The following is a 23,569-nucleotide window of genomic DNA, read 5'->3' as shown; positions in this document are numbered from 1 at the left end:
ACAGATGAGACAAGAGGGATGATAAGGAACCTTGCTTGACTAGTTAAGAAACTTATATTTTTTATCTGGTAAGCATTGAAGATTCAGCATAGGTTATTAGGATGAATAGTGTCTTCATATTTGCTTATGTATTAAAATGTCCCTATCAGCATATGGGGATGAAGAACCAAACATAGAGAGATTAGTTAGAAGAAAGCTAGCAAAATGCAGAATATTATGAGGCAACGTTATCCAAGGAGGACCAAACCAGAAAAGCAGAGCCAAAAATTAGCTACCATACTGCACTTTGGGAAGAGGGCCTCAGAGTGACTGAGACATGCAGCGGGTGAATAATCTTCAAACACAATGGTAGAAAGAAATGCTGGCATTTCATGGGTAGTTGGCAATGGTAGGTTAAGTCAATCAGGGATTGTGTTTTAGTCTTTAATAATTTGGTTTCTGTTTATCGGTAGTTTTAGAAATATAACTAACTAAACCAATGAAACAGCAACATGTAAAAAAAAATGTGAACACAGCCCACAGAATCAACTAAACAAGGCTCATAAGCGCTCAGGGAGACTGAAGAAACAAATTCCCTCTATGGGTCTGAGCTAGGTCCTCTTCGTATGTTTGATGTTATTGGGGTAATCCCAAAGAGGGTGTGGGGGTGTCTTTGACTCTGGGCTGCTCTTGGGACCCTTTCCTCCTACTGCTTTGCCTATCCAGCCTTGATATGAGGGTTTGTGCCTAGTACCATTTTAACTTGTTCTGACATGTTTGGTTTATATCACTTGGAGGCCTAATCTTTTTGTTTTTGCATTAAGGGAAATGGATGATGAGTTGATCTGGGGGAGAGGGGAAGTAGGCTGAGGGACTGGGAGAAGTGGAACGAGAGGAAACTGCAGTTGGGATGTAATATGTGAGAGAAAAATAAAACTAAATAATAATGAAATTAATATAAAAAACCAAAATCTTCTTTTAGCCATTATTTATGTTTTAAATGTGTCAATAAGCAATACAATAATGTTATTTATAAAAAATTTTAAAAAAATAAATAAAAACTGGCTGATGGTAAGAATGTTTTAAATTATCAATTCATGAAAATGATAAAGAATTTTTCACTGACTTATTTGTTTAACAATTATTTCTTAAGATATTTCAAAACAATTTGTACTTTTAAACATATTTTAAACAATAAGAAAATTCTAGGAAATATGTTGTTAAACATTGTTTGAAGGAAATGCCATGTAATAGCTAGTCAGGTCATTTCCAGGGAGCATTTTGAATATTATTTATTTGATAACTTATGTTCCTAAGCATATGTCTGTGTAGCATGTGAGTGCACAGAGGCCATAAGAGGATAATAGATAATCTGGAACCGGAGTCACAAACTGTTGTGAGCTGTCTGATGTGAGTGCTGGCATAGATGTGTATGGCAACAAATTATATTTAGTATGGTTTGTTAAATACATTGTGACTGCCTTGCCTTTCCTTTACATAGTAAAATATAGCCAAGAAATAGGCCTTGGCAAGAAAAATGTGACTCAAATATTTGAAAACTGAGATTCTCCATGACTGCTGCTGGTTTGTAAGGTAGTAAGGTAGTCTGTGCTTATCCTCCTCCCCTGCTACCTGTCCTATCCTTTTCTCTGATTTCTTTTGTTCTGCTTTGAAACCTGAAATATTAACTCCTGATAATCATATCCCCTAAACTACTCTGTATGTTTAGTATGGTTACTGAAACCTCTATGTGTAGATCTTTCTGGAGTTTTGGTCTTCTACTTCCACTATGATCAATAGTCTATGTGGACTTTGCTCTCAATATCCACCCATTTCTAGGGCAGCTGTGTTTTCTATTATTGTTAATCTGGGTATGGATGTGGGTTTTTGCATTGTTAACTTTTTCCTAAAATAAACTTTGTTTCCATATAGACCTTGTCATGTTCCAGTGTTACACTGACCTGGTTTCAATACTTACAATGGATGTTCAATCCTCTAGCATGAGTGGGAGAAAGAGATGAGCTTTATAGTGGTCGTATGAAACCAGGTGAACAGAAGCTTATCAACTACCTTATGCAGAGATTAGTCCTTAGTGATCTAACCACAGTAGGGAAGAAACTGAGTTAAAATAAGGTAGATTTTCAGGAATTCTGCTAAGGCAAATGTTTGTGTTTTCTTTGGTATACTGGAGAAGAGAGACTGGGGTGCTATTGAATTTTCACTCTATTACAATTTTCGCTTTAGCCAGCAAAAGAAGACAAGATGAGATCTACAGTTCAGGACTGAACTGCCTTCTTCACATTCTGATTTCTAGCAGTTATTTTGCATACTGTCATATTTGTAAAATTACATTTCTTTATATCTGTAATAAGTTATTTGTAGTTTTTAAAATCACTGTTAATTACAGGTTGAATTATCAGTTTTTAGAGTCATAATATCAGCATATACATGAGAGAAACTGCATTATGTTCTTTTCTTAATTTATTGTTTTTATTAATCGTAGTTTATTCACTTTGTATCCCAGCTGCAGCCTCCTCCCTCCTCTCTGGCCAATCTATCCTCCCTCCCTCATCTTTGACCATGCCCCTCCCCAAGTCTACTGATATGGGAGGTCCTGCTCTCCTTCCCTCTGACCTTAGCCTATCAGGGCTCATCAGGAATGGCTGCATTGTCTTCCTCTGTGGCCTGGTAAGGCTGCTTCCGAATCAGGGAGAGGTGATCAAAGAGCCAGTGACTGATTTCATGTCAGAGACAGTCCCTGTTTCTGTTACTAGGGTACCCACTTGGAGACTTGTTGGGCCTGATAAGGCCTGCTGCATCTACCTGAGCCTGACTCCAGTTTAAAGACGTATCTTTAGCTTCTGATTTAAGAGGTGCCACTTCTGGGCAAAAGTGATTCAGCATATCTGCTTTAAAATCAACCCTGCCTGGTAACTGTTATGTGGAGTTTGGTTGCTGGCCCACCTCTTCTTGCACTACCTAACCTTGCCCTCTATGTCATCTTACCTCACTTCCTTAATCCTGCCTCCTGACCCAAACCTATAAAAAGGACTGCTTTATTCAATAACTGAGTTCCTGCTTCAACAGATCTCCTGGCTGGGTGGTGGTTTAATACCTGGGGCATCCAGGAGGTCCAGGCCATTGACACTCACCATCCTGCTCAGCCATGGAGGGCATCCAGCTGGACTGGCCACTCTCCTGTCAGCTCCACCTGCCGGATATCAACCCAGCAGAGACTGAACATCTGTGCCTATTCTACATCTGTGCATGCATGTTCCTTGGTTGGAGTAGCAGTCTCAGAAAAGACCCCTGTGCCCAGTCTTTTTGTCTCTGTTGTTCTCCTTGTGGAACTCCTGTCCCCTCCAGGTCTTTTTATCTCCTCCTTCTTTCATAAGATCCCCTTCACTCTGCCCAAAGTTTGGCTATGAGTCTCAGCATCTGCTTTGATACTCTGCTGGGTGGAGTCTTTCAGAAGGCCTCTGTTTTAGCTCCTGTCCTGTTCCCTGTTTTCTACCTCTTCCAATATCTGTACCATTTGCTTTTCTGAATGAGGACTGATCATTTTATCCAGGGTCCTCCTACTTGCTTCTTAGCTTCTTTAGGTGAATAGATTTTAGTATGATTATCATATATATATTATAATATATATATTATCCTATATATATTTTATTATATATCTACTATCCACTTATAAGTGATAATATACCATGTGTGTCTTCCTGCTTCTGGGTTACCTCACTCAGGATGATCTTTTCTAGCTCCCAACCTTTGCCTGCAAATTTCATGATTTCCTTGTTTTTAATTGCTGAGTAATATTCCATTATGTAAATGTATCACACTTCCTCTATCCATTCCTCACCTGAGGGACATCTGGGTTGTTTCCAGATGTTTGTTTACAAATAAAGCTGCTAAGGTTATATTTGAAACAATTCTTTACATAAATTGAAAGAACAATTCTCAATTTCATATGAAAAAAAATGAGAATTGCTAAAACAATCCTGTAAAAGAAGCAATAGTCTGGAGGTATCTACATCCCTGATCTCAAGCTGTGTGGTACTAGCATAAAAAATAAAAACTTCATGGTACTGGCATAGAAACAGAATTATGGATCAAATAGAAGACACAGAAATAAACCCACATACCTATGGATACTTGATTTTTTGACAAAGAAGCCAAAACCATAAAATGGAAAAAAGTCAGCATGTTCAGCAAATGGTGCTGGTCTAACTGGATGTCTAAATGTAGAAAAATGCAAATAGATCCATACTTATCACCCTGCACAAAACTAAAGTCCAGGTGGATCAAAGACCTTGACATAAAACCATACACACTAAATCTGTTAGAAGAAAAAGTGGGGAAGAACTTTGAACTCATTGCCACAGGAGACAACTTCCTGAACAGAACACCAACAGCACAGGCTCAAGGATAAACAATCAGTAAATGTGACCTCGTAAAACTAAAAAGTTTCTGTGAAGCAAAGCACACTGTCATCAGAACAATACGACAGCCTACAGACTGGGAAAGGTTCTTCACCAACCCTATATCTGACAGAGTGCCAATATCCAGAATATGTAAAGAACTCAAGAAGTCAAAAAGAAACAAATCAAGTAATCCAATTTAAAAAATGGGGTACAGAGCTAAACAGAATTCTCAACAGAGGAATATTCAATGGCAGAAAAACACTTAAAGAAATGTTCAATGTCCTTAGCCATCAGGGAAATGCAAATCAAAACGACCCTGAGATTTCACCTTACACCCATCAGAATGGCTAAATTAAAAAACTCAAGTGACCATGCATGCTGGAGAGGATGTGGAGAAAAGGGAACCCTCCTCCATTGCTGTAGGGAATCTGAACTTGGACAACTACTTTCGAAAGAAATCTGGCATTTTCTCAGACAATTAGGAATAGTGTTACCTCAAGATCCAGCTATACCGCTCCTCAGCTTATATCCAAAATATGCATATATTTTTATGGAGAAAGTCATTATAAAGGCATGTTAAAATATCACTTACTCTTAACGTGCAGGTTTTTTACAAGTTGTAAAAGAAAGCAACAAGAGTTGATATTTTACTTAATGCATACATGATCTGTAATGCAAGGGAGCAATACAGTGTTAAAACAAAGCTAGAGCAAAAAAAAATAGGAAAATATAATATATACATGATGCCAGATGAAAGATTAGATACAATATCAAAGTCTAAGAAAGACTGTATTATACACTGGCCAGGAAGGCAGGGAAAAGAAAGTGCTCTAAGGAATGTATCAGTTCCTCTTGAGCCGTCCATCTACATCAGATCAATAGCTCTTCCAACCATGGGACATTCAAGCTTTCAGCTTGAGAAATTGAAGTTCTCAAAATAAGTCAGGGTTGCAACACAAGTCCATCATGGTGTGTCACAGAAATGAAATGAGTTGTCTTTTGCTCGATTGATGACTGACATCAAACCAGAAGGAAAAACAGAATAAAATAAATGAGACGGGGTTTTTTGAAAAGTTGTTTCTGAGACTACTATGTGCAAAGTTTCCACTAAGGAGCTGTGCTGTGCTGAAAGCACATGCCCAACTTGCCGTGCAGTAATGAGCATGCAGTTTGGTGCCTGTGAAGCAGAGATGAGTGTGGTCCCAGGAAAATTGTCGACTGCAATAATATTTTTGTATGAGACCTGCACACGAGACCCAGAAATTATCAGATTGGGATGTTTACAGCCAGAAAACACCCAATGACTGGGAGAAGATGAAAAAAGCAAGGGTGGGAACAGGTGATTTTTAAAGGCGACATGATGATATAGATCTTACATAGCGGCCATAGCAACACACACTGTCAGCGGCCTATCCTGTAAAACAAACTTGTGAGGAGAAAAATCAAAGGCTGCTCAGCATATGTCTGCACTGTACAGCTACAAAGACCCCTGTAGCGCCTACAAACAGGCCAGTGAAATCAATGCTTGGTGCAATTGCTAACTGAGCTTCATGGTGATAAAAGGAAAGGGCAGGGGCTTTGCTGCCATGCTTCAAGTCCGCCTGATCCTCTGTTTTTCAGGCTTCCAAGGTGATTGCATTGAAAATGCTTTCCACCAGTGTATACAGATGCCCTGGATACATTGGAGACTTATGAACTGCAATGCCTTAAACGCACAGGCTCTTTTTTTCTTTAGTTATTGCTCGGGGCAAAGAAAGTAGAATGGGAAGCAATGAGCATCCTTGGATCAAAGGTGAAGAATGCTATGCTCAGAGGTGAGATGGCTGAATTGCCTCAGACCTGCTCCTTCCGTGCTTTCTAGTTAACAGCTTTTTTTCTCCCGGAAATTCTAAACCTTTGACAACTGCTGGGAGGCCTAGATCGAAGATCTTTAAATTAGTCTCTTTATGCTCTTGATTTGATATTATCTTCATAAATAACTTTTATTTATCACTAAGTCTAATATAATATATCAGGCAATTCATCTATAAAATGGGCCTTCCCGACCTTATAGCTGATGATATCAAGGAGTTTCTCTAATTGATAGCTAGAATGATTGTTTGGGGGTTCAAAGATTTGATCTCAAAATATTAATGTATACAAATACTCCTCCTCCGTGTACTGGCTGTGCAAAAATCAGGGGTACTACCATCTATTAAATGGAGCTATGTGATGTTGACTGAATTAGCCTTCACTCTGTTATCAAATATATAATTTTGTATAGAATTCCTGAAATATATACAGTATTTACTTCAGTGTTGCTTGAGTAAGCTTAAAGTACAGCTGCAAATTAGTGTTGAGAAAATTGCAATTGTAATATAATGGAACACACTTGGAAACACATGCTAGCAACTCTAGGGCTTAATGTGTCCATGGATGCAATTACATACATGAAAGCATCATTTCCAAGAAAGCACCTATCAAATGTTTCTGACTATTTGCTTAAAAATCGGTATTTGAACCAAGGAATTTGTATTAGCCCTAAGTTGACATTAAATGAATAGTTACTTACCTCTCCCTAATACCTCTACCTCCCATCTTGGCTCCTCTTATTTTCCTTCTGACATGAGCAAATATTGCTATGCCCACAAATGTTCACAGATGTCCTATTACAGTCATGAAGAACTGTCAGTGTTATTCTGGCTTTTAAGTTCATGCTAGTAAGTTTACAGGTGCAACTTTTATGTTTAAAAGGAAGTGATATCTGAATATTTGATCCCAATCTATTTACAGTTTTCCTAATGTGTTCCTTTCCACCTTGTTTATTGGCACACCAACACAGTAGTTCTCAACCTGTAAGTGGGGTTCCCTTTTGGGGGGGGGCCAAACAACCCTTTCACGGGAGTTGCCTAAGGCCATCCCCAATATTAGATATTTATGCTATAATTCATTACAGTAGCAAAATTATAGTTATGAAGTAGAAACAAAAACAGTTTTATCGTTGGGTGTGACCACCATGTGAAGAATCACATGAAAGGGTCAAACCATTAGGAAGGTCGAAAGCAATTGCACTACCATGAAGTGCTTAACAAATACGTTAATTTTAAATACTACCTGAGGAAATAAGATTGTTTTATTTAATGACTTGATTGGCTACAGCAAAGGGCATATCCCTTTTCTTAAGGAAAATTTCCTGATTATCTCTACATTTTAGCAATTTATAAACACAATTTATTCCTTCTATTTCATGACAGACACCTAGCACTATCCTAGACTTTGTTGGCTATCTCACATAGGGTTCACTGCTTGAGTATTGTCAAGTAATACCACGAAAAGAGTCTTATAGGGACACGTATAGACTGCTCCCATTTTACTAGTTTAAGCTTTTGGTCATTCCCAAGTGGGACTGAGTCTGTTAGTGGCATTTCAGATTTGTCCTGTGGACAAGACTGATTTGCCATAAAAATCAGGAGAGAAACTTCCTCAGAAAAGTGACTATTTATTTCAGTTTTTCAGTTATGAATTTGTATGTGTATGAGAGAGAGACAGAGGATACATGCGTAGATTTATAAATGTGCTCATGGCCTATGGGTGTGTGCTGTTTGCACAGGTGCATGCCTGTAAGTGAGGTAGCTAACTTTATCATGTCTGTCCTATTACGTCGCAATAGGGTCCATCACTAAACTTAGTTCTAAGTTGGCAGCGGGCAAGCCCTGTGATCCCCAAGTCCTTTTCCCTGCTCAGTGCTCCTATTACAGCTGGGGCTCTCACATGTTTACATGTGTGCTGAGATCTGAACTCAGATCGCCATGGCCATGGTTGTTCAACCAGCTCTGAGATGCCTCCCAAGCCATATGTTAGTTCATTTAAGCAAATTAGTTTCAATTTTATAACTGTAGCCTATTATATAGAAATTAGAAATATGCCAGCACAGTGAAAAAACAAACAAACAAACAAACAACAACAACAACAAAAAAAAACACAATAACTCTGAGCTCAATTTGCTGAATCTGTGCTGTCTGAACAAGAAATTCTATTCTTCCCTTGACGCCAGCTTGATATTCTCAAAACCTAAAATCTACGTCTGCTTTGCTGAGAGAAACTGGCAAGGAAAAACTCCCTCGCTACTACAAGAACATCGGTCTAGGCTTCAAGACGCCCAAGGAGGCCATCGAGGGCACCTACATAGACAAGAAATGCCCCTTCACTGGTAATGTCTCCATCCGAGGCCGAATCCTGTCTGATGTGGTGACCAAGATGAAGATGCAGAGGACCATTGTCATCCGCCGGGACTATCTCCACTACATCAGGAAGTATAATCGCTTTGAGAAGCACCACAAGAACATGTCTGTGCACCTGTCCCCCTGCTTCAGGGATGTGCAAATTGGCAACATTGTTACCGTGGGAGAGTGCAGGCCTTTGAGCAAGACAGTGAGATTCAACATCCTCAAGGTCACCAAGGCTGCTGGCACCAAGAAGCAGTTTCAGAAGTTCTGAGGAGACCTGGCCTACTCCTTAGAACAAATAAAGTTATTTTCTATCTTAAAAAAATAAAAATAAAATAAAAATAAAAAAGGGCTCTTTGGTGTGTGCTTGCTATATCCTTGGATGATTTTATTATGTATAAGACCTCAGAACATTGTGGTAGCTGGTATCTGAGAAATGTTACTGGCACAAATTCACTTAAAACAAGACACAAGATTGCACAAGTTAGGCTTAAATTTTTAAGCATTTGTTGCTCTTTGAACAAACCTATTATTAGTATGTATGCTTTTATTTTCTTCTCCTTCATGAAGGTTATTTTTGTGGTAAATGGTACCTGCCTCTTCTAAAGGATCTGTCAAAGAGTTGTTGCAAGTTGTCTAGCTTTTTTTTTTTTATTCCCTCTTGTGTTCAGTTCCATGACTTGATAATGAGCCTTAGGAAGAATTTCAATCACTTGATATTGCTAATTTTATGTTATTCTCACCTGCCAACTTTCCACATGGACTTGAGCTTATTGTAATGCTCTTTAGCATGCTCCAGTAGCAGCTCTAAGGACTTGTATGCATTTTTAGATGCTATAGCTTTACCAAATTCTCTCTTTCTCTGGGAAGGGCTCTGTTCAACATGCCTTGTTCTTCTGTTCACTGTGGATGTCTTTCTTTCCTCAGCCTCTGTTCTCTCCTTTCCCTCTTTAATTCTTTCAGATACCACGTTTTTACTTTATCATCTATTTCACAAAACTGTGTGTCCTTGATTCACTCTCATTCAATACTTGAGTGGAGCCCTCCTCGCTGAGAGTGTCCTTATTATCTAGCCTACTCTGCCATGCTTATTTGACTGTTATGCACCTCAAGAAAGCACTGAGGGGTGCGAAACAGTAAAGACCCGTATGACATCATCTGCTTCTGACCCTGTTTAGGTACACAAACAAACAAACAAAAACAAAAACCCTGCTTTGAATATGATTATCAATTTAATGAATAATGGTTGAACCACCTTCAAAATCCAACCTTCACCTCGTTGAAAAGTGAAGTAATAACAAAGTAAACTAACCAGATTGAATGTGATCTTTTGTGCACAGCAATTGTCCAAAATATTAGACAAAGGCAGACAAGCACATCACTGGGGTTAAAACTGTTTTCTGAATTAATTCAGAATATATCATCCATATTAGGGTGATATTGTATTCACATACAAGTTGCTCAGATGTGAATAGTACACCAATAAAATAATGATGCCTGCTGTGATAGCCTTAAGGTATATAAACAAAATTCAATACTGTGGTTATATAGAATTATAAGTTATATCAGGAGACTTAACAATTTCTAAAATTCTTATGCTGAATATAGAATCTTAAGTTTTGCGTGGATTTTTATTGGTTTAATGGATTGTCACAGACTAAAATAATGAGGAAAACAAGGACAGGGAGCTAGACAATGTGGCTGCAGAGTAAAGGGTTAAAAATTGCTGGTTGGGAATCACTTAATTTTTTTTCACTTGTCTCTTTGTCTGAAAGATCCTTGTCCAGTGGATCAATTTGTCATCAAGGAGGTAATCTATATTTGCTTTGCAGCAGGTACTGTAGCTCTTAACTCTGCATTTAGCTGATTCAGCTCCTAGCTAAACTCCTTTGACCTCAGAAATATTCCCTGCTAACTGTCCTCCTCTTCACTCCAATTTGTACTGCCTAAATGCTTACTGCTGAGTGTCCCTCTGGCCATTTGAAAGGTGTTTCATCACACTACAATAAATGTGAAATACTGATGCACTCAAAATGGCACACACTCACACACACACAGTACCAGAAGCAGCTGGATATCGACATGGGCCTGGACAGGAGCATTTATTACACTTTACTTTTCTACCATTGTCTACCTTTGGCAAAGGAAGATTGTAAGTGTCCCTGGTGGTCTATGCTGATCAATACTACATGGGAGTTAAATTAGGCTTCAAGTCAAGTACACATCAAAGTTGGCTGAGATACCTTCAACCTAAAAATCCCTGGAAAATTTACATTTTTGTCCACTAAGTTAGCCAGTAATGGAGTGAAATGAGTGAGAAAAAAATTCAGCTGTCTCATTTTATTTGGCATCTTTGTCCAACAAACCTGGTTTTATATTTTGTGTCTGTAGATGTATTACAGTATAAAGCTAGGACCTTTCAAAGTCTCATCTTAGAAACACTGTTGACGTAATGCTATGCCTTCAATGAGGAAAATACAGCTTCCTGATTTCAAATCTAAATATGTGAGAAACTCTATTATCAAGCTTTTTATGTGTTCTATTTCAAAATTATCTTCTAAATACTGAAAGTGAAATGGAAAGCAGATGTACTTTTTGATGACAGAAAAATACTAACAAAACTTTCACATAATTCTGAGTTGCAGAGTCAAAAGTAAATATGAGCTAAGTAGAAATCCTTCCATCTAAATGAGTACTTCTGAATATGTTCTGGTAACTTGTAAGTTTGTTACGTGGAAGGCATTTGCTCGCACCTACAGATTTCACTATTTATCTTCAAGTTTCCTCTATTTTGTGCCTTTCATTTTTAAAATTGTACTTTATGTGTGTGTGCCTTTTATCTGCATGTTTGTTTGTGCACCATATGTGTGCAGTGCCTGTGGACACCCGAAGAGGGCATCAGATACCCTGGAACTGGAGTTACAGGTGGTGTAAGGTATCATGAGTTTTTCTTGGAACTGAGTCTGGGTTCTCTGGAAGAGCAAGCAGGAGGTCTTAATCACTACAACTTCTTTCCAGCCCTGCAGATTTTTTTTTTTAAATCAGGTCAATCTTATGCTTCAAAGGATCATTCTTATTTCTATTTAGAGCTCTACTTGTTCTCCACATAAACACAACCTGACATAAGAAAGTAGTCTTGACCAAATTGCTCAAGTGCTTACTTAAAATAAAACTTTCATGAAGTGCTTGGCCTTAACTTTAGTTTTTTCTGCTATTCTAAAAATATGTTGGTAAGTTGGTCAGATGTCTTCCAGTGGGAAACAAAATATACATTCAGCAAAATGGTTATCAAGTGATCTAATGGGATTTGGAGAGAAGGCTTCCTGAGAATGCTGGCAGTACTAAAGACAAAATAGTAAGTGAACACCATTGAAAATTGACTATGTGGTAGTCTGGAACTGGGAGTGGAAGACCCCATCTGGGTACTTTGGGTTGTGAAAATTACTCTAAGCTGCAGTTGCCTTGCAGGGCAGCCTGGGAAAGTCACTGGTCAGCAAAGTGGCAACATCACAGCCCAGCAGACCTGCAATCAGCTAGGGTTTGTTGACCTTCAGTGCTATGACTGTGGACTTTTTATAGAAGGAGTAGCAATGCCTACACTCTACTCACAGGGCTTTGCACAGAGAACTCCTGTTGAAAAAATACATCAGTTTAGAGGGTTGAGGGTTTCACATTACTCAGCAGGTGCTACTCACCTATGAATGAGAACAAAGAGTCTTAGATGGTGAAGAAAGAGAAGACAGTAGCAAAGGATATACCTCTGTATTTTTGACACCTTAATGTGAAATGTCAAGAAGAGTATTGGTCTCTGTTCCGAGACAGAAACTTGGAGAAGACCACCAGAAAAAGAAAGAAAGAAAGAAAGGAAGAAAGAAAGAAAGAAAGAAAGAAAGAAAGAAAGAAAGAAAGAAAGAAAGAAAGAAAAAGCAAAAGGATGTTTCTCTTATAAATGCTACCAAGGCTGTGTTGACATTCAGGATGTGACTTTGGACTTCTCCCATGAGGACCGGGAACGTCCCAGTAACAAGAAACTCATAAAGGCTCTACCCACCAGTGCGCTGCTGGCTCTGAACAAGATTCATTTTCTGCATTAAACCTCCTTGAAGGACCTCCGTGGTCTGTACTGCCACCAGAGACCATGTGGAAGTTCACAATCTATGCCATTGCTGGCTGTTCTGGGCAAGGAGGCTTCTTTTCAGTAGTATCAATGACCACAGACTCATAAGTGAGAATGAGAGACATTGAAGGCTTCTGGGAAAATTCTACCCTCATCCTTACCCACACCCACACCCACCAAAAATAAAATTAAAAAAATAAAATAAAATAAAAACAGAAAAAGAAAGAAAGAGAGAAACAATCCAGTCCAGTCAGGAAGCCATTGAAGAGAGTTCTCAAAAAATTGTGATAAAACTTCCTGTTTTCTTTCTGTGGCATGAACTCAGTGGCAGGCTCTCTGATTACCTCCCCCTGAGGGGGAGCAGCCTGACCAGTCCACAGAGAAAGACAATGCAACCAGTCCTGATGAGACCTGATAGGCTAGGGTCATATAAAAGGGGAGGAGGACCTCCCCTATCAATGGACCAGGAAAGGGGTATAGGGGGCTAAGAGGGAGGGAGGGTGGGACTGGAAGGAGATGAGAGAGGGGACCAGAGCCTGGATACAAATTGAATAACTTGTAACGAATGATAATAATAATAATAATAATAATAATAATAATAATAATAATACAAAAAAAAAAAACCTCCCTGCTCTCTGGCCAAAGTTTCGTTGTGAGTTTCAGGATCTGCTCCAATCCCTTGCTTGGTAGAGCTTTTCAGAGGACCCTATGTAGTAAGTTTCCATCTTGTTTCCTCTCTTCTACGACTTCTGGTGTCTATCCTGTTTGCCATTCTGAATGAGATTTAAGCATCCTCCTAGGGGTTCTCATTGATTTTAGCTTCTTTAGGTCTGTAGATTTTAGTACGGTTATCCTAAAATCATATGGCTAATATCTGCTTTTAAGTGAGTATATACCATGCCTGTCTTTCTGTTTATGGGTTACTTCACTCAGGATGATCTTTTCTAGGTCCATCCATTTGCCTGCAAATTTCATGATTTCCTTGTTTTTAATAGCTGAATAGTATTCCATTGTATAAATGTACCACAATTTCTGTATCCATTCCTCTGTTGAGGGGTATCTAGCTTGTTTCCAGATCCTGATTATTGCAAATAAAGCTGTTACGAACATAGTTGAACAAATATTTTTGCATAACGCAGGAAGTCTTATGGAAGAAGAGGGGATAGAAGGACATGGAGGATACAGGAGCCCCACAAGAAGATCAACAAAGCTCAAATATCTAGCCCAGAGGTCACTGCAGAGACCGATACACCAACCAAGGACCTTGCATGGAGAGGATATAGAACCCCTGCTCAGATGAAGCTCATAGGCAGCAGAGTCTCCATGTGGAATCTCGAATAAGGGGAACAGGAGCTGCCTCTGTCATGAACTCAGTGGCCTGCTCTTGAATCACTTCCCGGGATGGGACAGTGGGGGAGGATGCTGCCTGCAGGCCACTGAGGAAGAGTATCCCTGCAGTCCTGATCAGTCTCCATATGCTAGGGGCAGATGGCCGTAGAGGAGAACTCTCCCTTTTAGTGGACTGGGGAAAAAAATAGGGGAGAAAAGGGAGGAAGGGTGGGATAGGAAGGAGCTGAGGGAGGAGGCTACAATCTGGATATAAAATGAATAAATTGTAAAAAAAAATAATAATAATAGAACAAAACAAAGCAGAGCAATACAAAAAGACTCAAACCACACACACACACACACACACACAGCAAAGCACAAAAGACCTGTAATAAAGATGTTAAACTGCGTCTTCAGAGTTGATGGTTCCTGATGGTGTGTAAGTGGGAAAAAGACTCAGTTATCTTGAAGGTGCTGGCCACTGGGGGTTTGACCATTCTGTAATGAGTATAAGGACAACATAAAATTTACTTGACGTGGAGAATTTTGGGGGTGGTGTTGGATGGGAGATGGGCACAAGGGTGGGAAGGTGGACCTGGGAGGAATGAAAAATGAGTCTCATCAGGGCGCGTTGTATGAAATTCCCTAATAATCAGTAAAAGTACTATGCTGGAAAAAAAATAAACAATGAAAACTTACTATGTTATTTCCTGTAGACTGCCTGTGGGAAACAGATCATAGTGATTCTAGTTTTTTTGGTAGGAGCAATCCCGCCAAGGTTCATTTTATTCTATTAAAACCATGTCACCAAAGAGAGTCAAGAGAAGTTGGCCACTGGCTCTGTCAGATGGGCACACACTGACTCTTACTTATTTCCAGGGACCTTGCATCCCTCACTCCCTGACCCCAATTGTATGGCTGACATTGTTTCTGTTTACTCCAGAAGTAAATCCAGCACTTCTAATTACGTCCTTTAACTATGTTAGTGAATAAGCCAAGATATACGTTGGAAAATAAAGACTCTCTCAAAGTATCACCTAGCTAGTGGCTCCTAATATTTACATAAACTTTTTTTTTTAAATCATGAAGTTAACATATGGTGCACTTATCCATAGTATTTCATAATATTGTTCATAGTCCATAGTCTTGTTTCACAAAATATCACCTACCTAGCAGCCCCTAATATTAAAAAAAAAAAACACCTTTTTTTTTCTAAAACATGAAATTAGTGTACAAAGCACTTGTCCATAGCATTTTTAAAAATTGGCTTAAGAAAGGCACTCAGGAGATTTAGATTTAAAATAATGTGTGTTTAAAACTACAAACAATTGACCACACAGCTAGAATGGAAGAAAACTATTTTGAAATATAAAGCAGGTAGAGCCCAGTGCCTTTCCCTTGTAAGCAATTTGAATCCAATTTGTGGCAGAAAGGGCAGCTTTCCTGATCAATAGGGAGCATTCAGCGCAGCTGACACACTACACCTGACCCAGAGCCAACCTGGCTGGGGACCTATTAGTTATACCTGAGGGACTCTCCCTGGCTTTTATCTCCAAGCACATCTCCTAGGATTACAGGTACTTGAGGCTAATTAGGTCTGCTCTATTACCTGCCGTGAAGGCCCTCTGTTTCTACAACATCCTGTTTACCTCCCAATTTCAATGAGATAATCGGGGTTCCGCAGTGCACTAAAGGTAAAATGAGAGCCTCGTGTGCTGCCCTGGCTGCCTTTATCTGATGACACCATGCACGGGCGCACACGCGCCACACACACACAGACGCACACAGACGCACACCGGAGGGTTACAGAGATAATAGCAGGACTGACCTGCTACGATTTTACCTGTTTGCCTTTTTTTTTTGTTCTCAGAAGTCAGTCCTCTTTCCAATGTAATTATGTAATTAGAGCTAAAGACTACAAACAAATAGAGATTTGCCCCCTCCCCTTGAGCTCTGAAGGGAAACCCTTTAAATGCTAAGCCTGGGGAGGCCTACGGATCCTGACACACGGTGGCAGACCCGGCTTACCTTGCGGATCCACTTAGCCAGGGAAGCCGGGATAGGCAGCAGGGTCTGCCCTGTGTGTAGCATTTGTTCAGGGTTTTGAAGATGCGGTTTTGGTTTTCTTCAAATTAGCACTTTCCTTAATTGTATGGCATATTCATAATATCATAACAAGTTACTATCATGGATCAAAATGGACTCTGAAAATATGGGCCTCTTCTTTATAACTACCCTTCATTATAGGAGTGCCCTTCTTGTCTATTATACGTGAGTTACGGAGTAATTATATTTGTGTACACAGTCAAATGTTCTGTTACAATAAAACCCTCTAAGGCCAAACCAGAAGATTTTACGCTTAAAGCCTATTCTTCCAGCTGGTAAGGTAATTGACTTTGTTAGCCCACTGTTTGGGAACAGCACATAGACCTTGCAAACCTCAGCAGTATCACTAGGTGTTCCGGCTTTGCTGGTTCTTCTGGTGGCTTAGAAAGCAGCGACGTCTCAGGAGAAATCCCATGCTCCCCACTATGTGCTGGAGTTTGAAGATTTGTGCTTCCACAATTATACCCTCTGTTCATCTTCGAAATCATGTCACCTGATTGAAGACTCCACTGTAGACTGTGGAAGTGGGAGTGGGGCCGGAAGTCCAACACTGAATGGCACTGCTGGGTGAAAGTGGGCACGCTGTGAGATCTGCCCACGAGCCTCAGCACGCTACTTTTTTTCTTCTTCTTCATCCAAAGTGAGATACATTTGAAATACTTGCCTACCCATATTTGTATATTCAAAGCAGCCTAGAGAAATCCCGTACAATAGCAGTTCTGTGATCATGTATCTTCTATGTCGATCTTATAAAACTATGTTACAGTGTCACTCCTGAAGCACCGGTGTCCAAACAGTCTGCCTTTACCACTTCCTCGGCCACCTACACTTCGTGTTCTGTTCCAACCAGTTGCAGCAGCTTTACACGCATATGACATCCCCACAGCTACGATGCATTCAAAACAGCTGCATCACCCCAGGACCCCATAATTACTCCTTGGGCAGGAACTGTCTCCATTCCATCTTACCCTCTCCGCTCTTGCTCCTCTTTGTACCCAGCCATAACTCAGCCACTTTCTTTTATAAGGTCTCTAGACCCTCTTCAGTCAAACTGGGTATTGTGAATTTCTTCCTCATTTTCCTAGGTGACTGCTGAAGTGCATGTGTGTGTGTGTGTGTGTGCGCGCGCGTGTGTGTGTGTGCGCGCGCGCGCGCGTGTGTGTGTGTGTGTGTGTGTGTGTACTTCCAATACGGCAATGTGGGCTGTTTTATCAGCAATGCTCTGGTTGCATCAAATCTTAGTAAGAGTCTTCTGAGAGGAAACCAGGCCCACCCTATGGGAGGGCTATAGTAGAACCCTCACTTAGACTGACTGGTGAAGATGAGTCCAGTCAGCTAGGACGACGAGAAGCAGACATGCTCACAATCTGTTCACAAAGAGCAGTATCTACCGGTGTGTTCATTCATGGCTCCAGTCATGGGGTGAGAAAGGGATTAGGCGCTTGAGGCACTGTGGTTGCCATAGGCCGTCTTGGGAGTCCCACACGTGGCTATGGATGGCCCCCTCCAGAAGTTCAAAGACTAGGAGGTCAGGGAGCTTTGTGTTGCTTACAAGCCATGACTGATGGGAAATGCCCACCCACATACTGGATTAACTGACCACTCTGTTCATTATTGTATTATTTTCTGTAAATGAAATTATGGGTGAAGAGTCTCTGTCCTGGCAGCCAGCTGGTGTTCTTTATGGAAATAAGGCAGAGTTAAAGTGAAGTTGTTATTCTCACGCTTTTCATGGTTTTGGATTTTTGTTTTAACAATATATTTGCCTCCTTAACTGCACTCCAAGGCACCTACACATAAAGTCTAGGCTGAGCATTTGCCAGAATTGGTAAACTGTGGGAGATGGGGGTAGAAACTTCATAATCTGTTGTATGGATGATGTCATTGATTCTGGGGTGCTGAGTGACATTAGTTTCTTTCTTGGGCGTGACTTTCTTGTCAGGAAATACTGGAACTATGGTGCCAGGCTGTGCTCTATCTTTCTTCCTCTGGGACATGTGTTTATGAAAATACAGATGGGAATAAAAGCAACATATGAATAATTTAGCTAACCTAAATGGTAGATTTTGCTGCAGCATTTGATTCTTCCCATGAGCAAAAGACGTTCCTCGTTCTCTATACTGTTTAATTTTGGTTGCTGTAATAAAACACTGACCAAAATGAACCAGGGAAAGGAAGGATTTATTTGGCTAACACACACCAACAACAGTGCATCATGTGGAAAGTCAAGGCAAGAAGGCAAGCAGGAACAAGAGACAGAAACAATGGAGAAAAGCTATTTATTGGTTTAGCCATGCCTTAGCTTGCTTTCTTATGTAACCAAGAACACCCGCCCAGCCATCTACAATGGCCTTGGCCTTCCCACAAATAGATGCTCTTTCAACTTGCCTTTTTAGACCAGTCTGATGGAGGAAATTGCTCATTGAGGCTCTTTCTTCTCTATTGACTCTAGCTTGTGTTAAGTTGACAAAAAAACAAAAAAAGAGAATTTCCAGGGGCCTGTAGAGCCTACCATAGATACTAGAGAGAGTGAATGTTCCAGGTTGTTTGTTTGTTTGTTTGTTTTTAATTCACACAGTCGTACATCAATGAATAGCCCTGGATGGTTTTACATTAGATCCTATAGAAGGTTTCTCATTCAAATATCAAGGTGAAAGTTCTATATTATATATTAAATAAAATCTTGTAATTATTAGTCATCGAGTCATCACTATAGGTGCACTGGAGTGAGGAGAGACTGCAGCGAGCCAAGATGGCTAAAATATAGTGTAAGTTTTTCAAATATAGTAAATTTAAGGCAGTGTTGTCCTTACAGAGTGATAGCTTTGAAGAGACTGAACAATGCCAATTTTAGCACAGTCTTTTATATTTGAATTGGTACACTGCTGCTCAGACCATGACAAACTTTAGGAAATTATTAAATCCCAGGGCATTAGGAATACACTTTACTCCAGATTACAACACTGAGTATCACCATGTTTTATAATGTTCTGAAGTTTATAAATCTCAAGAGAATGTATAAACTATCATGATTTTCTTTTTTCTTTAACATGTTACCTAGGGGAAAAAGAGTTGCCCTTCCCCAACAGACAGCTACTGTAAATATACTGCTTTGTCTACACATGACCTAAACTTGTAAGGAATATTTGCTCTTTTCTGTTCATAACCTGGCCTTATGACCAGGTGAGGAAGAAGGAAATGTTGCCTAAGGCATTTACAAGCCCTACAAAGACTTTATTAAGAAGAAAAATACCCACAGCTTTACTGTGAATCCATCTAGGTCTTTTACCAAGCTGGTCAGCTCTCAGAGGAAACCAGCAATATGAGAAATGTAAGCACAAAAAATCTACAAGAGTAGCTTTATAATATGAAAAATAAAGTGCTTAAAGATTTTTGTTGTTGTTGTTATTGTTGTTCTTCAAACATTTGGTGGAACAAATAGAAGCTTCAGGAAAGCATTTTTTTTTTCTTTACCAAGATCAAAAAAAATTCAGGTGCTCTAGCCCAGACAGTTTTATTCTATTGCTTTTGTTTGTTTGTTTGTTTTAATTTGTTTGTTTGGCTTTTTTGAGATAGAGTGTCTTTGCGTAACTCTGTAGGACCCACCATGTCGACCTCAAAAACCTCAAACTCTCAGAGATTCACTGTCCTTTTCTTCCTGAGTGCTGGGATTAAAGGTGTGCACTATGACAGCTGGCATTTTAAAAGCACAACTTACTTTTTAAATTTTTTATTTAACTTGTATTAATTACACTTTATTCATTTTGTATCCCCCCCATAAGTCCCTCCCTCCTCCCCTCCTGATCCCACCCTCTCTCCCCTTTCTGCATGCATGCCCCTCCCCAAGTCCACTGATAGGGGAGGTCCTCCTCTCCTTCTTTCTGATCTTAGTCTATCAGTTCTCATCAGAAGTGGCTGCATTGTCATCTTCTGTGGCCTGGTAAGGCTTCTCCCCCCTCAGGGGGAGGTGATCAAAGAGCAGCCAATCAGATTATATCAGAGGCAGTCCCTCTTCACATTACTAAGTAACCCACTTGGACACTGAACTGCCATGGGTTACATCTGTGCAGGGGTTCTAGGTTATCTCCATCAATAGTCCTTGGTTGGAGTATGAGTCTCTGGGAAGTTCCCTGTGTTCAAATTTTCTTGTTCTGTTGCTCTCCTTGTGGAGTTCTTGTCCTCTCCAGCTTTTACTATTTCCCACTTCTTACATAAAATTCCATTCACTCTGCCCAACAGTTGGCCATCAGGCTCAGCATCTGCTTTGATAGTCTGCAGGGCAGAGGCTTTCAGAGGCCTTCTGTGGCAGGTTCCTAGGTTGTTTCCTGTTTTCTACTTCTGGCTTTCAGAGGCCCTCTGTAGCAGGTTTTTAGGTTGTTTCCTCTTTTCTTCTTCTTCTGATGTCCATCCTCTTTGCCTTTCAGGATGGGGATTGAGCATTTTAGTTAGGGTCCTCTCTTTTGCTTAGTTTGTTTAGATGTACAGATTTTAGTGGGTTTATCCTATGTTGTATGTCAATATGAGTGAGTATATACCATGTGTGTCTTTTTGCTTCTGGGACAACTCACTCAGGATGATCCTTTCCAGGTCCCACCATTTACCTGCAAATTTCATGATTTCCTTAATTTTCATTGCTGAGTAATACTCCATTGTATAGATGTACCACAGTTTCTGCATCCATTCTTCAGTTGAGGGGCATCTGGGCTGTTTCCAGCTTCTGGCTATTACAAATAAAGCTGCTACAAACATGGTTGAGCAAATGTCCTTTCTGTGTACTTGAGCCTCTTTTGGATATATGCCTAGGAGTGGTATGGCTGGATCTTGGGGAAGCATTATTCCTAGTTGTCTGAAAAAGCACAACTTATATACTACGTATTTTATCATTGTGAAGTATATTTATGATGTAAGATTAGTACAGAAAGAAAATGAAGTTATAAAGATTTAATTTCAAAACTAAAGTCCCAGAACAACTTGTAAACTTAAGCAATCTTTTATTACCTAGTGTTCTAAGATTTTATACCTTTTTACAACTAAATTTCTACATGAAAAAGAGAAGTTAAATCAAATCTGCTATTCACCAAATCCATTTACTACTAAATGCCCATATTAATTTATTTAGATTGTCAACATAAAGATTACCAAAAACAGAGGATTCTTCTGGAAATTTTTAACCTGTTTTCTCACATTTTTATACAGAGATTTGTTCAACATGCTTAATATTTGAGGGCAGTGAAGATAACTTGATAGTAAATGTCTTGTCTACTAAATACAAGGCCTTGTGTTTAATATACAATCACACACACACAAACACACACACACACAAACACACACTCTACTACTATATTTCCATTCTGCATGTCTGAAAATGCAGCCTCGCTTCCAGCATGCGAAAGGGAAATCTTAAAATGAAAACATAAAACTTAAAGTGAAAACATAAAAATGTGAGTAAAAAGGAGAAAAAATATTGAAATACCGAGGCCAGGCTGTGTTACTTGCATCCTCTGTTAGGCTGTGCATTTTCTTGTTGCCATCTTTTTGCTGTCTGAAGTGGAAATGGTATATCATACATACATAAATTAATTATTTTAAATGCAGCTTTGAAAATGTAAGTCACTTCCTATATTTATCAAATTTGAAGGTAAAACCCAATTGCTTAATGTGCATATCATCTGAAGAATCTGATCATTATTTCTCCTTAAAAAATGTTTTAGAGAGCTGGGCATCGCGGTGCATATCATAAATCCCTGTACTCAGGAAACAGAGGAAAGAATATTGCTAGTTTAAAATAAACCTGAACTAGATAGGGAATTAGGGCTAGCTGGGGTTTTAGGAATAATCTGTCCTCCCAAATCCAAAACAATTAAAAAAAAAAAAGAAAAGAAGACTTTGCACTAATGTGTTGGAAGCAGCAACCATTGCATGCTTCCACAACAACCAGAGTTCAAGAAAAAATAGAAAAAAGAAATTTATATTTACCAGGGAGTGACAATATTAGAGACACATGTCAACAAGCAACAACAACAAACAACAAGATGAGAGCTGTGATTTATTAAAATAATAATAATGATGATCAGGGATTTCCAAGATGGCAGCCACAAGTGTGCACCATTTCTGAAGGGAAGAAGATCTGAAATTCCCAAACTGGTGAATGGATGGGCTGCTAAAGCTAGAGCATCGACTTTGAGGCTTCCTGGGCTAGAGGGGACAGCCCATGAGCTGGGACAGATTGGATTCAGGCCCCCTGTGGACTTATTCTGGGTCCGAGCATGACAAACTATCGACCCCCTGCACTTTCAGGTCCATCTTCCCTTGCTCAGTTTGCCACAGCAGCAGCCATGCAGCAGCTGTGAGAGTGCATAACTCCAGGTACGGGGACCCCCCTTACTCTAAGGGCCACACAGGGGACCCAAATCTGAGTAGAAAACTGTGTGCTCTCTGAGATTGCCACACACGCCTGCCATTGAGTTCACTCTCGTGGGCCCTCAGCACTTCCCACACATGCATGTTAATGGGTGCTTCTGCAAGAGCGTACACACAGAGCCCCAGATTAGGGCCCCTCTCTAACAGCAGCCAGATATCAGATCCCTCCCACCCACACCCCAGCTGCAGGCAACGTAGGGATACCTGCAACTGGACTCTCAACATTGAATCCCCTGCTCTGTGGGTCTCCAAGTGCCGTCCAGTAAAAGAATTCCTAGAACCAAGACAGTGCAGCTCAGGCAGATCTGAGCTCTTGGAGCACAATACTGAGACAGGACTATAAGCCACTGAGCCATTCAGGGCACCTTCACACATGCCTGTGAACAGCCTGTGTTTGTGCTCCTCCCTTACACCTCACCCTTCCAGGCAGGCACAGTTCCATGCACACTCCTGCACTTGCTCATTTGCACCTGTGACCTTCCTCCGCTAGCTGCATCTGAAATACCAACACCCACTCTTAAACCCTAGGACTCCTCTCATCTTCATTAAGAATACTCCATACTCCAAAGACAGACTGACCGAGTCTGCAGTACAGGCTCCAGGAACAAACAGCAAAGGCTACTGACTATCAGATGGCTAAAGGCAGGTGTAAGAACACATCCAAAAAAATCAGGACATGATGGCTTCATCAGCAACCCCCAAAATCAATGGATATTTTAATTCATCAGAAACACAGGAAAATGATTTTAAAGCCATGCTTATTGAATTATTGGAGGCACATAAAGAGGAAACAAACCAAACTCCCAAAGAAATATAGGCAAATATAGTCACACAGATAGAAGCATATAAAGAGAAAATGAATAAAAAAAATATCTGCCATCATGGAAAGACAGGAATCCACATCCAAAAAAATGAAGGAAATGGTGCAAGACATGAAAACAGAATTAGAATCAATAAAGAAAACACAAACAGAGACAACTCTGGAGCTGGAG

At 40.0% G+C, this 23,569-nt stretch overlaps 1 protein-coding gene across 1 annotated transcript; it reads left to right on the top strand.

The window, feature by feature from the left end:
- Positions 1-8,456: 8,456 nt before the first annotated feature.
- Positions 8,457-8,876, top strand: LOC110539358 (small ribosomal subunit protein uS17-like; the record flags this gene model as incomplete). Its single annotated transcript, XM_021626206.2, has 1 exon — positions 8,457-8,876. A coding segment is annotated over one exon (420 nt), but the record flags the coding sequence as incomplete, so codon positions are not given.
- Positions 8,877-23,569: the final 14,693 nt, after the last annotated feature.

Source organism: Meriones unguiculatus, chromosome 8 (genome assembly GCF_030254825.1).
Source record: "Meriones unguiculatus strain TT.TT164.6M chromosome 8, Bangor_MerUng_6.1, whole genome shotgun sequence".
NCBI classification, from domain to species: domain Eukaryota; kingdom Metazoa; phylum Chordata; class Mammalia; order Rodentia; family Muridae; genus Meriones; species Meriones unguiculatus.
The sequence above is the reverse complement of the archived record's forward strand: the minus strand, read 5'-3'. Positions and strand labels throughout refer to the sequence as shown.